The sequence below is a fragment of the Mauremys reevesii genome, unplaced genomic scaffold (genome assembly GCF_016161935.1).
Source record: "Mauremys reevesii isolate NIE-2019 unplaced genomic scaffold, ASM1616193v1 Contig11, whole genome shotgun sequence".
NCBI lineage: Eukaryota > Metazoa > Chordata > Testudines > Geoemydidae > Mauremys > Mauremys reevesii.
Window position 1 is genome coordinate 892,031 of NW_024100727.1, and position 13,619 is coordinate 905,649.

The 13,619-nt window shown below is 49.3% G+C and overlaps 1 protein-coding gene across 1 annotated transcript in view; it reads right to left on the bottom strand.

The window, feature by feature from the left end:
- LOC120392697 overlaps nt 1-12,221 on the bottom strand; it is a 40,345-nt gene extending 28,124 nt beyond the window's left edge. The window contains exons 1-5 of the mRNA XM_039517433.1: nt 11,990-12,221; nt 6,896-7,229; nt 5,060-5,186; nt 3,870-4,025; nt 460-573 (exon numbers count right to left, since the gene is read on the bottom strand). Of these exons, the coding sequence (XP_039373367.1) occupies nt 460-573; nt 3,870-4,025; nt 5,060-5,186; nt 6,896-7,229; nt 11,990-12,174 (916 nt within the window). The 5' untranslated portion in view covers nt 12,175-12,221. The remainder of the gene's footprint in view (nt 1-459; nt 574-3,869; nt 4,026-5,059; nt 5,187-6,895; nt 7,230-11,989) is intronic.
- Nucleotides 12,222-13,619: the final 1,398 nt, after the last annotated feature.

Here is a 13,619-nt window from a genome sequence, read left to right on the forward strand (position 1 = left end):
AGATTATTTTTTCTGAAGGAACTCAAACATGAAATTGCAGAACTACTAACTGGGGTAGTTAATGTATCGCTTAAATCAGCCTCTATATACCAGACAACTAGAGGGTAGCTAATATACTGTTAATTTTTTTTAAAGGCTCCAGAGGTGATCCTGGCAATTACAGAATTATGATTCTCTCTCTCAGTTAGCACAGGAGGAAAGGTGGCACATCACGAGCTGGTGACACCAAACATTTACACAGTGCTTTTCAGTGGTGGGTCTCAAAGCGCTTTACAAGGGAAGGAATACATCATTCTCCCCATTTTACAGAACAGAAAGGTACAGAAGCTGCCCAAGGCCCCAGAAAAGCCAGTAGAAGAGCGAAGAATAGAATGCACGGGACCATGTGACATCCCATATGCAGAAAAGAGGTAGAACCATAGAAATCATAGGGTTCTGTTGGGTTAATCTGTTTCTCACCAGTGCTGCGATCTGTAGGGCTCGGTCTCCCCTCCAGACCCGGCTGATTGTTCTCACAGGGCTCCTCCTCTTGTATAACCCACGATAAAATATCCATGATAGAAACAGGAGATTCTGTCCACAGGAAAAAGAGCAACTTTCGTTACACGCTGGACACACACACGGCTGGACACACACACGGCTTCTGGCCCCCTTTCTCTGCCCTCTGCTGCTTCTCGGATGGATGAGACTCGCTCTGAATGGATTCAAACATGTTCCTGAAGCTCCAGGGGAAGCTGAAAGTTAAGCAGCCATGAAATGCTCTGAAAGGGAACGGGTCAGAGTAAGAACTAGCTGGGACTGGAGCAAAGACGTGGAGGAAAACGACCAGCAAACACCCCGATGTCCGTAAGGGAGGGCCACCAAAGTCCCTCTGGATTCTGGAACTCCAAATTCCACCTTCTCAGTTTCAGTTGCTGCCCTTTCCTGCATCCTCAGCTCTTACTGACCTTCTTCACCACGCTACTGTCAGCCCCCACCACGCCCCACCCACCACGCCCCTCACCTTCCTGCATTTGAAATCCCTCCACTTCCTCCATGCAAAAAACCCAACCTTCACATCATCAAGACTTGGTACTTGAGCCCCATCCTCCTTCCTCAGGGACGCACCCCAGCTAACAACGTTCTGAAATACCCTCTGCCTGCAAAGCTCCGGCTGGTACTGCCCAGCAAGTTCCTTGGGACTCTCCTTTCCCCTCTTCCACCACTTGCCGGCATGAAACGGGGGCATCTCACCCCATCAGCGTCTTCTCCTCTTGCCATGGGATCAGCATCCAAGTTCATGACCCTTCAGACCATCTTCCATCTCCTTCCCAGTCGTCCCTCTCTAGCAATCCTATCTACTCTGCCACCTTCTTAGGGTCACACCTTTGGCCTATTCACACTGCTCTCTCCAACCCTGAAGCCACCCCAGTCTCATGTTCCCATTACCCCTGTAACTGCTAAGGTCCTCATTTCCCCGTTCTCTCCGCCCATCTCCCCACAACAACCTCCTTTCCTCATCTTTTAATCAAACTCCAGTTGAGTCCTTGTGCTCCCATAGGCATCACCTGCTCGCCTCAGTGCTTCCCATCTGCAGGAACTCACCCACCCCTACTGGAGCAAACGAACAACTTGGACACAGACAAGCAGCTCCGCTTATTCTCTGCCAAGCCTCTTGTTGGAGGAGGGGACCTCACTTGTGTTGTCAGTCAACAAGGTGAGTGAGTCCTGGACTATTGTGTCCTTATTCCATTCTACGCCCCACTTCTCTCTCCATCCCTTTTCCAGGAGGAGTTTTCTGCATTCTTCCTTGTAACAATCACACATAACCCCATTGTATTCCAATCACCAGATCTACCCCATAGACCAGGGGTAGGCAACCTATGGCACATGTGCCAAAGGCGGCATGCAAGCTAATTTTCAGTGGCACTCACACTGCCCAGGTCCTGGTCAGTGGTCTGGGGGGCTCTGCATTTTAATTTAATTTTAAATGAAGCTTCTTAAACATTTTAAAAACCTTATTTATTTTACATACAACAATAGTTTAGTTATATATTATCGACTTAGAGAAAGAAACCTTCTAAAAACGTTAAAATGTATTACTGGCACGCGAAACCTTAAATCACAGTGAATAAATAAAGACTCGGCACAGCACTTCTGAAAGGTTGCCAACCTGTCATAGACTCTAAGACCAGAAAGGACCAGCGTGATCACATCATCATCACAGGCCACAGAACCTCGCCCACCCACTCCTGCAATAGACCCGTAACCTCTTAACCCTTAAACTCCTGAAGTCCTCAAATCACAGTTTAAAGATTTCAAGTTACAGAGAATCCACCATTTACTCTAGTTCAAACCTGCAAGTGACCCGTGTCCCAAGCTGCGGAGGAAGGTTGAAACCCCATCAGGGTCTCTGCCAATATGACCCGAGGGGAAATTCCTTCCTGCCCCCAAATATGGCAATCAGTTAGACCCTGAGCATGTGGGCAAGACCCACCGGCCAGACACCTGGGAAAGAATTCTCTGTAATAACTCAGAGCTCTCCCCATCTAGTGTCCCATCTCCGGCTGCTGGGGATTTTTGCAACTAGCAGTCACAGATTGGCTATACGTCATTCTAGGCAGTCCTATCATACCATCCCCTCCATAAACTTATCAAGCTCAGTCTTGATACAACTTAGGTTTTTTGCCCCAGTGCTCCCCTTGGGAGGCCATTCCAGAACTTCGCTCCTCTGATGGTTAGAAACCTTCATCTAATTTCAAGCCTAAACTTGTTGATGGCCAGTTTGTATCCATTTATTCTTGTGCCAACATTGGCATTTAAGCTAAATAACTCCTCTCTCTCCCTGGTATTTATCCCTCTTGTTGTATTTATAGAGAGCAATCATATCTCCCCTCAGCCTTCGTTTGGTTAGGCTAAACAAGCCAAGCTCCTTGAGTCTCCTCCCGTAAAGTAGATTTTCCATTCCTTGGATCATCCTAGTAGCCCTTCTCTGCACCTGTTCCAGTTTGAATTCATCTCTCAAACATGGGAGACCAGAACTGCACACAGTAATCCAGATGAGGTCTCACTAGTGCCTTGTATAATGGCAATAACACTTCCCTATCTCTACTGGAAATACCTCGCCTGATGCATCCTAGGACCGCATTAGCTTTTTTCACGGCTGCATCATATTGCCGGCTAATAGTCATCTGTGATCAACCAATACATCCAGGTCTTTCTCCTCTGTTACTTCCAACTGATACATCCCCAGATTATAGCAAAAATTGTTGTTAATCCGTAAGTGTATGAGCTTGCACTTGGCACTACTAAATTTCATCCTGTTTCTATTAGCCCAGTTTTCAAGGTCCTCCAGATCTTCTTGTATGATATTCCGGTCCTCCTCTGTGCTGGCAATAACCCCCAACTTTGTGTCATCCGCAAATTTTATTAGCACACTCCCATTTATTGTGCCAGGGACATGAATGAAAATGTTAAATAGGATTGGTGCCAAGACCAATACCTGAGGAAGTCCACTAGTAACCTCTCTCCAGCCTGACAGTTCATCTTTCAGTACGACCCGTTGTAGTCTCCCCTTTAACCAGTTCCTTATCCACCTTTCAATTCTCATATTAATCCCCATCTTCTCCAATTTAACTAGTAATCTCCCATGTGAACTATATCAAATGCCTTCCTGAAACCCAGGTTGATTAGATCTACTGCATTTCCTTTATCTAAAAAACAAATCAGAGCAGGCCTAAATGACACAGTGGTCTAAACACCCAAGCCTTGTCCACCATAGTGCTCCCAGCATTGCTACCAGCGGTGGCACTGCACAGCTAGATTTCCTGCAAAAGGATGGGGTAAGGACAGCCATAGTGAAGCATGCTGTGACGCTCTGTATAACTCACCTGGGCAGCTGTCTATAGGGGCTTCATTGTCCTCTGATCCCTCTTCACTCTGATCTTTTTCTCCCGATCTATCCTGAGATCCTGGCTGATCCCTTAGGTAGGGCTCTTCCCCTCGCTCAATCTGAGACAGGATGTCAGGTTTGGAAACAGCATAATCTGTTCACGGGAGAGGACATTAAGAGACCACATGTTTCATTCATAACTGGTTGACCTCTTTTTACACAGACCTGTAAATGATTTTAAGGCAGCTCCTGAAATCACTGGACGTGGTGGGCGAACTGGACAGAGGTAAACATTTTATTAGGATTCCTACACAAAAGCGACACAGGTGAGATGGATTCTGTTCCTCGAAGAGGGGAATTCAATTGTTCACATATGCAAGGGGCCTTGATGCCTCATGAGCAGTACAAGTCAAACCTCTTGCTTATTTTCAAGCCTGCAGCCAGCCCACGTAACCAGATCATGACATGAGATCTTACAAAAGGGGACTGACTTTATTAATAGGAAACATTTTGTTTCAATAATCATTTAAAGAGCAGGTCTTCTGACCCAGGTATTATCAGCTGCATGTGCCTGTCTGGGGAAGAGACACAGAAACTACGGCGACATGGAGCTGTCTGAGGAATCAGCAGCAGAATATGCTCTTTTAAGTGGGGATCATCCCCTCTGAACAGACTGCAAAGCTACGGTTGCTACCTGAGAGACAGACTTTGACAAAGGTGATTTTACATTGCAAACCACAGGTTTCCCTATGGGGACTGGACATGAATAAATAAATGTTTTACCAAGTGATGTAGGAGATTCTCCATCGTTAGCACCTTTTATATCAGGACTGGATGTTGTTCTAAAAGACAGGATCTGGTTCATACACAAATTATCAGGCTTAAGCCATGGAACTTCACCCAGCAATTCCTGAATTGTGTTACAGGAGGTCAGGCCAGATGATCACAACGATCCCTTCTGCCCTGAAAGTCTGTGTATGTAACACTGGAAAGCACTTGAGATATAGAGATCAGAACCATCATTGTATATCTCATGCTCTCCTTATAAATGGGAATGTGTGTGGATCTGATTACTGAGAACGGTTCCGTTGGCTGCCAGTGCTGACCACCAGAAATGAAAGGAACATGGGGGCAGCCAAGCTGGTACCTAGCAGAGCTGGAAATATACAAGTAAAACCTGAGCCCTACCCAGGGAGATCAGGGTCTCATAATTCTCTTTCATCACGTTCTTGTAAAGCTCTTTCTGCCATTCCTCTAAGTTCGCCCACTCCTGCTCGTTGAAATAGACGGAGACGTCATCAAACGTCACCGGCACCTGAAATCACATGCATTGAACATTCAGCACTTTTTGCTGCAATTACAAATAACCGTCTTGAATTAAAGATGAAGGTACGCAAGAGAGCATTTGGCTTTTACTATATGTCTTTGCTGTGCCTTGTACAATGGAGCCCTACCCTGGATGGGGCCAGTGAACGCGAACACAATACATACAACAGAGGTCTGCTCCACACCTGTTTACACAGTGCCTAGACTAGCGTGTACAAATGTGCTCTCTGACTTGAGTTAACTGGCAATCATAGAATCTCAGGGTTGGAAGGGACCTCAGGAGGTATCTAGTCCAACCCCCTGCTCAAAGCAGGACCAATCCCCAGACAGATTTTTACCCCTAGTTTCCTAAATGGCCCCCTCAAGGATTGAGCTCACAACCCTAGGTTTAGCAGGCCAGTGCCCAAACCACTGAGCTACCCCTCAATCAACTCCAGTGTACTTATCCTAGGTGAGCTGCCAAAGGCTACACAAATCATAACCAGCTGTGCTACGTGGCCCCGAGACTGATGTGCTAAACTACAGCTACCACTCTAAGGCCATGTCTACACTAGCACTTCTGTCAATTAGGGGTGTGAAAAAACCACACACACACAACCAACATAAGTTTCACCGACTAACGCCGGTGTGAACAGTGTTGTCAGTGGGAGACGCTCTCCTGCTGACATAGCTCCTGCCGCTCGCTGGGGTGGTTTAATTCGGCTGGCAGGAGAGCTCTCTCCCATCAGCACAGAGTGATCACACGGAGTCCTTACAGCGGTACAGCTGTGCCACTCTAAGGTCTCTAGTGCAGACAAAGCCTGAGCCTCAAAGGAATGAGGAAACAGCATTGACAGCTGGTCAGGCACAAATCAGACAGTTCACTCATTATTAACCATCGTATGATGCTGAATTTCAGAACCTACCTGCCATATATGCAAGGCCCTTTCAATACAGCTGACACAAGGTTGGGCTTTATTTTTGCTGCTGGAGTCTCTGTTGTTGGAGGTTTTTAAGAACAGGTTAGTCAAACACCTGTCTGGGATGGTCTAGATAACACTTAGTCCTGCCTCAGAGAAAGGGAGTGGACTAAATTACCTCATAGACTCATAGACTTTGAGGTCAGAAGGGACCATTATGATCATCTAGTCTGACCTCCTGCACAATGCAGGCCACAGAATCTTACCCATCCACTTGTATAACAAACCCCTAACCTATGTCTGAGTTACTGAAGTCTTCAAATTGTGGTTTGAAGACCTCAAGCTGCAGAGAATCCTCCAGCAACTAACCCATGCCCCATGCTGCAGAGGAAGGCGAAAAACTTCCAGGGCCTCTGCCAATCTGCCCTGGAGGGAAATTCCTTCCCGACCCCAAATATGGCGATGAGTTAAACCCTGAGCATGTGGGCAAGACTCACCTGCCAGCACCCAGGAAAGAATTCTCTGCAGTAACTCAGATCCCACCCAACTAACATCCCATCCCAGACCACTGGGCATACTTACCTGCTGATAATCAAAGATCAGTTGCCAAAATTAATTGCCAAAATTAGGCTATCCCCTCATACCATCCCCTCCATAAACTTATCAAGCTTAGTCTTAAAGCCAGATATGTCTTTTGCCCCCACTACTCCCCTTGGAAGTCTGTTCCAGAACTTCACTCCTCTAATGGTTAGAAACCTTCGAGGTCCCTTCCAGTGCTACCCTTCTATGGTATTGTTACCTTGGGCACCTCCCCCTTAGTGCCTGGGGGGAGTCGCAGGATCCAGAAGTTCCTGTTCTTCAGCAGGTTCTCCAAGTTCTCCAGCCTCTTCTGCAACAGATTATTCTCCTGGATCACAGTTCCCAACATGGCCCACTTACTCTCCAGCTTGATATCAAACTCCACTGCTGTTTTCTCGCAACCTATTAGTTTCTTCTCAGCACTCCCCAGTCTCCTCTCCAGATTCAGCAATCGCATGGTGTATGACTTAACTTTCCTCTCCACTGCTTGAACTGCTGCCATCACCGTCCCCAGAGAACACTCTGTAGTCTGATCACGAGCTTCTCTCACTGACCTTTGTTTGAGGACAACAGAGGGTTTTAGAGGCAGCAAATGCCATGAATCTGCATCCCATTCTGAACCCTGTGTAAACAGACAGAAATTGATAGTGGAGTTGTGGTCACGTCCCCGTAGGCAAAGCCAGCTGCAGACAGAAATGGCCAGAGAGGATATGTCTACACTGCACGCTAAGCCCGGATCTGTGGGACCCAGACTAGAGCACTCCGTGTTTCCAAACCCGTCCACGCTGCAATGGGAACCTGGGCTTCACAATTATCCTGGTGCATCCCCCCTACAATACACAGACCTAAGTGTGTGACGTCATGGGATGCATAAACAAGGCACTCTCAAGTAGGAACAGAGAGGTTATTTTGCCTCTGTATTTGGCAACTGCTGCTGGAATACTGTGTGAAGTTCTGGTGACCACCATTCAAGAAGGATGTTGATATCATGGAGAAGGTTCGGAGCCATGAGAATGATTAAAGGATTAGAAAACCTGTCTTAGCGTGAGAGACTCAAAGAGCTCAATCTATTTAGCTTAACAGGGAGGTTAAGGGGAGACTTGATTACAGTCTAAATGTACTTACACAGGGAACAAATATTTAACAATGAGCTCTTCAATCTGGCAGAGAAAGGTAGAATACGACCCAATGGCTGGAAGTTGAAGATAGATAAATTCAGACTGGAAATTAGGTGGAATATATATATATATATTAACAGTGAGAGTAATTAACTATTGCAGCAGTTTAGCAAGGGTCCTGGTGGATTCTCCATCACTAACAATTTTTAAATCAAGGTTGGATCTAAAAGATCTGCTCTAGGAATCATTTTGGGGCAGTTCTCTGGGTTGTGTCACAAGGGAGGTCAGACTAGGTGATCACAATGGTACCTCCTGGCCTTGGAATCCATGAGTCAGAACTTCAGCTTCTGTGGGAATATATTATTGTATCCCAGGATTCCTAGCTCCCTTGCCAGCTGAGGCTCTGGGGCTTGTTTCACTGTGGGAGAACTTGTCAGCCTCTCTCAAGGGAGTTGGCCAGAAGCATTCTGGGTGTTTTGAGCCCATGAACACATCCAGCCAAGCCATTTTGTGTCCACATGCTCCCTGCAGCCAGAACTGATGTGGATCCCAAGCCGGTGAAAGAACTTCTCCACCTCACACTGTCAGCCTTGTTTCCCGTCACAGGCAGAGCATCTGTGAGATGCTGGTGGACATTTCCATGGCAGTTTTCTACCTGCCCAAGGCACCTCTCAGAGGGGGGTGCTGACATGCCAGCTGCTCAGGTCTTTTGCGTTAGATGCAGACTCCCCCTATGCAGACAGGCACTTCTGGAGCAGAGCCACAAGCACAGACTGGTGGGATCCCATCATCATGCAGACCTGGGATGAAGAAGCAGACATCCCTGAAGGTCTGTGATCAGCTAGCCCCCCCCTCAGAACACATGCATGAGGGGGGCCACGCCTGGGCTGAAACAGGTCGCAATAGACTTCAGGACGCTGGCTACCCCTGACTGCTACAGGTCTGTGGCTAACCAGTTTGAGGCTGGCAGATCAACTCTGGGGATGGCTGTGGCAGAGGTCTGTGAGGTGACCAGGACTGGGATGCACCCAAAGTTGGTGGGCATTGCAAACGTTCCTGTCATAATTACCGGCTTTCAGAGAACGGGCTTTCCAAATTGTGCCAGGGCCACTGATGGAACTAATGCACCTATTGTTTGCCTGCTGCAGGGGACACATGAGTACATACACTCCATCATTACGCAGGCCCTGGTCCACCACAGATTCATGGACCCGACTGTGGGATGCACTGGCAGGATGCATGACGCTAGGGTGTTCCAGAGATCCGGACTTTACTCTCATGGACAAGCTGGGACATTAGTCCCACTGCATGACATTGTTATACACTGTCCTCACAGTGATTCTATGGGACCCTGCTTTACCCCATTGCCAGGGCTTATGAAACCTTAGCCCGATTTCATAGGACCTGACAAAGGAGAGTTCAACCACACGCTCCGTAGCTGTAGGATACTAGTGGAATGTGCTTTTGGCAGATTGAAATCCCATTGGCACTGCCTTCAAAACCATATTCATTAATGTGGTCTACATTACTGTGGCCTGCTGTGTTCTGCACAATGTTTGCAAGGAGAAGGGGGAGTAACCTCAAGATACTGCAGGATATCTGAACTGGCACTCACCACCCAAGAGTGCAGCTGTCATGACTGGTGCTGGAGCCACACGCCCCGTCCCATGCAGAAGGGGGAAATAAATGTTAGTTGAGGTTGTGCTGTTTATGGGTGTGGGGCAGCTGGGTGAAGATTTCTGTAAATCTTTTGGTATTGCGTATTATGAATTTTATAAACACTTTCATGGAATCTATGGAGCTGCGTTATGCATTTCATCAGTACAGGCCTGGCACTGCAACTGATGATATATGGATTACTGTGATGGCAGTTTGTAACATTTTATTATGAAAGTTAGAGAATGGGCCAGGTATTCAAGAATGGGGTGTCTCCTATTAATAGGGATCACTGACATAGTCTTGAAATATCCCCACCCTCAGGTTTTATGGGTCTAGTTGTCTTCTGTCAGTCGTCTCACTTGTCTCTCCACATCTACTAATTGTCAAGTATCAGAGGGGTAGCCGTGTTAGTCTGGATCTGTAAAAGCAACAAAGAATCCTGTGGCACCTTATAGACTAACAGACGTTCTGCAGCATGAGCTTTCGTGGGTGAATACCCACTTCTTCAGATGCAAGACTTGCATCTGAAGAAGTGGGTATTCACCCACGAAAGCTCATGCTGCAGAACGTCTGTTAGTCTATAAGGTGCCACAGGATTCTTTGTTGCATCTACTAAATGGTTTCAGTTGTTGATTTACATAGACTAGAATCCCAGAATATCAGGGTTGGAAGGGACCTCAGGAAGTATCTAGTCCAACCCCCTGCTCAAAGCAGGACCAACCCCAACTAAATCATCCCAGCCAGGGCTTTGTCAAGCCTGACCTTAAAAACCTCTAAGGAAGGAGATTCCACTCCCTCCCTAGGGAACCCATTCCAGTGCTTCACCACCCTCCTAGTGAAATTTTTTTTCCTAATATCCAACCTGAACCTCCCCCACTGCAACTTGAGACCATTGCTCCTTGTTCTGTCACCTGGTACCACTGAGAACAGTCTAGGTCAGTGGTCCCCAACCTTTTTGTGGCCAGTAGCACATTCGCATTTTCAGAAGTGTGTGGCGGGCACCAACAATTTTTCAAGGCTTATTTTGTATTTGTACATTAAATAATATGAAAAACATATTTAATATAAATAATATATGAATTCATAAGATAAAAAGGGTAATTTTACATATAAAAGGTATTAATTAAATTATTCGGGAATTACTCTTTCACCTTACCATGTGAATTTGCTCTTTTTTATCAACCTGTAAGAAAAATTAAGGAGTTTTTACAAAATAAATATCACAAACAGTTTTCATCTTATTTATTTTAAAGAAGTTAAACATTGTTGAACTGCTGGTCCAAATATATTTATTATTCTTACTTTAACATAGAATGAAGCCTGCAGCCCCAGAGTTCTCTGTCCCTGGCAGGGGCGGGCCGTGGCTTCTCTCCGGCTTCGAAGCCGCAGCCCCACGCCTGCCAGGGACAGAGAACACCGGCGCCCGCAGCCCCAGAGTTCTCTGTCCCCGGCAGAGGTCAGGCCACAGCTTCGAAGCCGGAGAAAAGCCGCGGCCCGGCGCCTGCCGGGGACAGAAAACACTGGTGCCTGCAGCTCCAGAGAAGCTGGAGAGAAGCCGCAGCCCCGTGTCTGCCAGGGACAGAGAACACCAGCACCCGCAGCCTACAGTTCTCTGTCCCTGGCAGGCGCGGGGCTGTGGCTTCTCTCCCCTGCTGGGCATTAGGCGGGTGCCCATAAATGCCCCGGTGGGCACCATGGCACCCACGGGCACCACGTTGGGGTCTACTGGTCTAGATCCATTCTCTTTGGAACCCCCTTTCAGGTAGCTGAAAGCAGCTATCAAATCCCCCCTCATTCTTCTCTTCTGCAGGCTAAACAATCCCAGTTCCCTCAGCCTCTCCTCGTAAATCATGTGCTCCAGCCCCCTAATAATTTTTGTTGCCCTCTGCCGGACTCTTTCCAATGTTTCCACATCCTTCTTGTACTGTGGGCCCCAAAACTGGACACAGTTCTCCAGATGGGGTATCTGGGGTATCCAGATCAATATTATGCACAGTTGTGAGGCCTTTTGACCTCGTTAGAAAGCCTGGCTCAGCAGCATCACACTACAGAAGAGCTTTAGTTCAATGTTATTGTAAAGCTGGGCAACCCCTGACCGTTCAATAGCACCTCCCACGCACGTGGGCCAAGACGCGGGGGCCTTTCATGAGTAGCCGTGCCCTGACAAGCCGTTCTCCTCCCCAGAGCCAGCTGCATGTCCGCGCACCGCAGCAGCAGCCTTGCCCGAGCACCAGGGAACAGCTGGAGCGCCCGAGGAACCCTGGCTCCGGCGGGGAAGCACAGGCGGCTGCCGGGCGGGGTTCGGACCCGCTGGGAGCTGCCCGGACACCGCCCCCCGCAGGCTGCCCGCGGGCCGGGCCACGTGGGGACCCCGGGCGGGCGCCAGGGGCTCCGGCTCCAGGCCCGGGCCGAGCTGCCGCCCGAGGGACCCGGTGGGGTCCCGGCCCCGGCTCCGGCGCGGCCACTCCCCGCCCACCGCGCGGGGCTCGGTCCGGGGGGCGCAGCGCAGGGACCCCGCCCGCCCGCCGGGCCCTCACCTGGGCAGCGGCCCGCTCGGCCATGGCCCCCCCGGGGAGGCGGGCGGGGCTTCTCCAGCGGGCCCGGCCCGGCCGAGCTCCGCTCCCGCTCCGGGCTGGGCAGGGTCCCGGCGCCGCCTCGCCACGGGCCGGGGCAGCACACGGCTCCCCACGGGGATGGGCGGCTTGGGGTGTGCACTGAGCATGCGCAAGAACCGAGCATGCTCAGTAACATCTGATGAAGCCACTGCCCTTCCCCCTGCCCTTACTAGCCCTGGGCTTCTGCCGGCTGCTTTGTACAGGGGGGTGAGCAGGGGCCGGAAGTTGACTGGGGGCGGCGGGGGGCCACGCAGCGGGAGGCAGGGTTAGGTCAGGGGCTGGGGGGAGGAGGGAGAGGGAGTTAAGCCCAGGGGTCAGGGGCTGCCAGAGGGTAAAGCCCCAGCACAGGCAGGGGCAGGGGGGTGACAATTACCCCAGGGCCGAGCCCCCGGGGTTTGCAATGGGGGGGGAGCAGAGGGGCTTTTTTATCTCCCCTCCCACAGACAGCACCTCTCAGCAGGGGCTGCCCAGGGCTGGGCTCTTAGAGGCACAGGCACCCCAATGCCCAGTCACTGCTGCGCCTCCTTCATGTAACCTGCTGAGGTGCTGCAGCAGGAGGCTTAATTCAGTGTAACTGGGCCTTCCCTCACCCCCCCTCACTCCCTGCATTTCCCCAACACCCCCCAGTGGTCAACTAGTTACATGCAGTGCTGCCAATTTTGTCATTGGTTGGAAACTGAAATTGAAACCTCAATGCACAGTTTAAAAGCAGGTACAGTGTATGAGAAAATACTTGTACCTGAAAAAGTATAATAGGGTTGAAAAGTCTAAACAAAGCCTAGCCTCCTCAGACAGCTGTTCTTGCTGACACAGTCAGCGCACTGGTTTCAGCGATGTTGGCCAACCTTATCATTTAAAAATATGATTTGTAAGCAAGGTCTGACTGAGCTCGGCCCTGACAGCTCGCGCTGAGCCAGGGAAGGGGGAAAGGCTTTAGGACCAGAAGGTATTTACATGAACTCACCTACTCTGCCAAGGCATCCAGCAGACAGAGCTGCGTCGCCAAAGTGATCAATTTTGACTGATGTTGGGAATTTCTATACTAAACATTTTTATTAGAATTAATTTTTACATAAAAATGGCCATATTAGGCCAGACCAATGGTCCATCTAGCCCAGTGTCCAGTCTTCCGCCAGTGGCCAATCCCAGGTGCTTCAAAGGAAATTAACAGAACAAGGTAATTATTGAGTGATCCATCCCCTGTCATCCACTCCCAGCTTCGGCCAAACAGAGGCTCTCAGAGCATGGTGTTGCATCCCTGCCCATCCTGGCTAATAGCCATTGATGGACCTGTCCTACATGAACTTATCTAGCTCTTTTTTGAATCCTGTTCTAGTTTTGGCCTTTACAACAGCCCCTGCCAAAAAGTTCCATAGGTTGACTGCGCGTTGTGTGAAAAGACGGTTACTCACCGTTGTAACTGTTGTTCTTCGAGATGTGCATTCCAGTTAGGTGTGTGCGCGCCGCGTGCACGTTCGTCGGAAGATTTTTACCCTAGCAACACTCGGTGGGTCGGCTGGGCGCCCCCTGGAGTGGCGCCGCTATGGCGCAG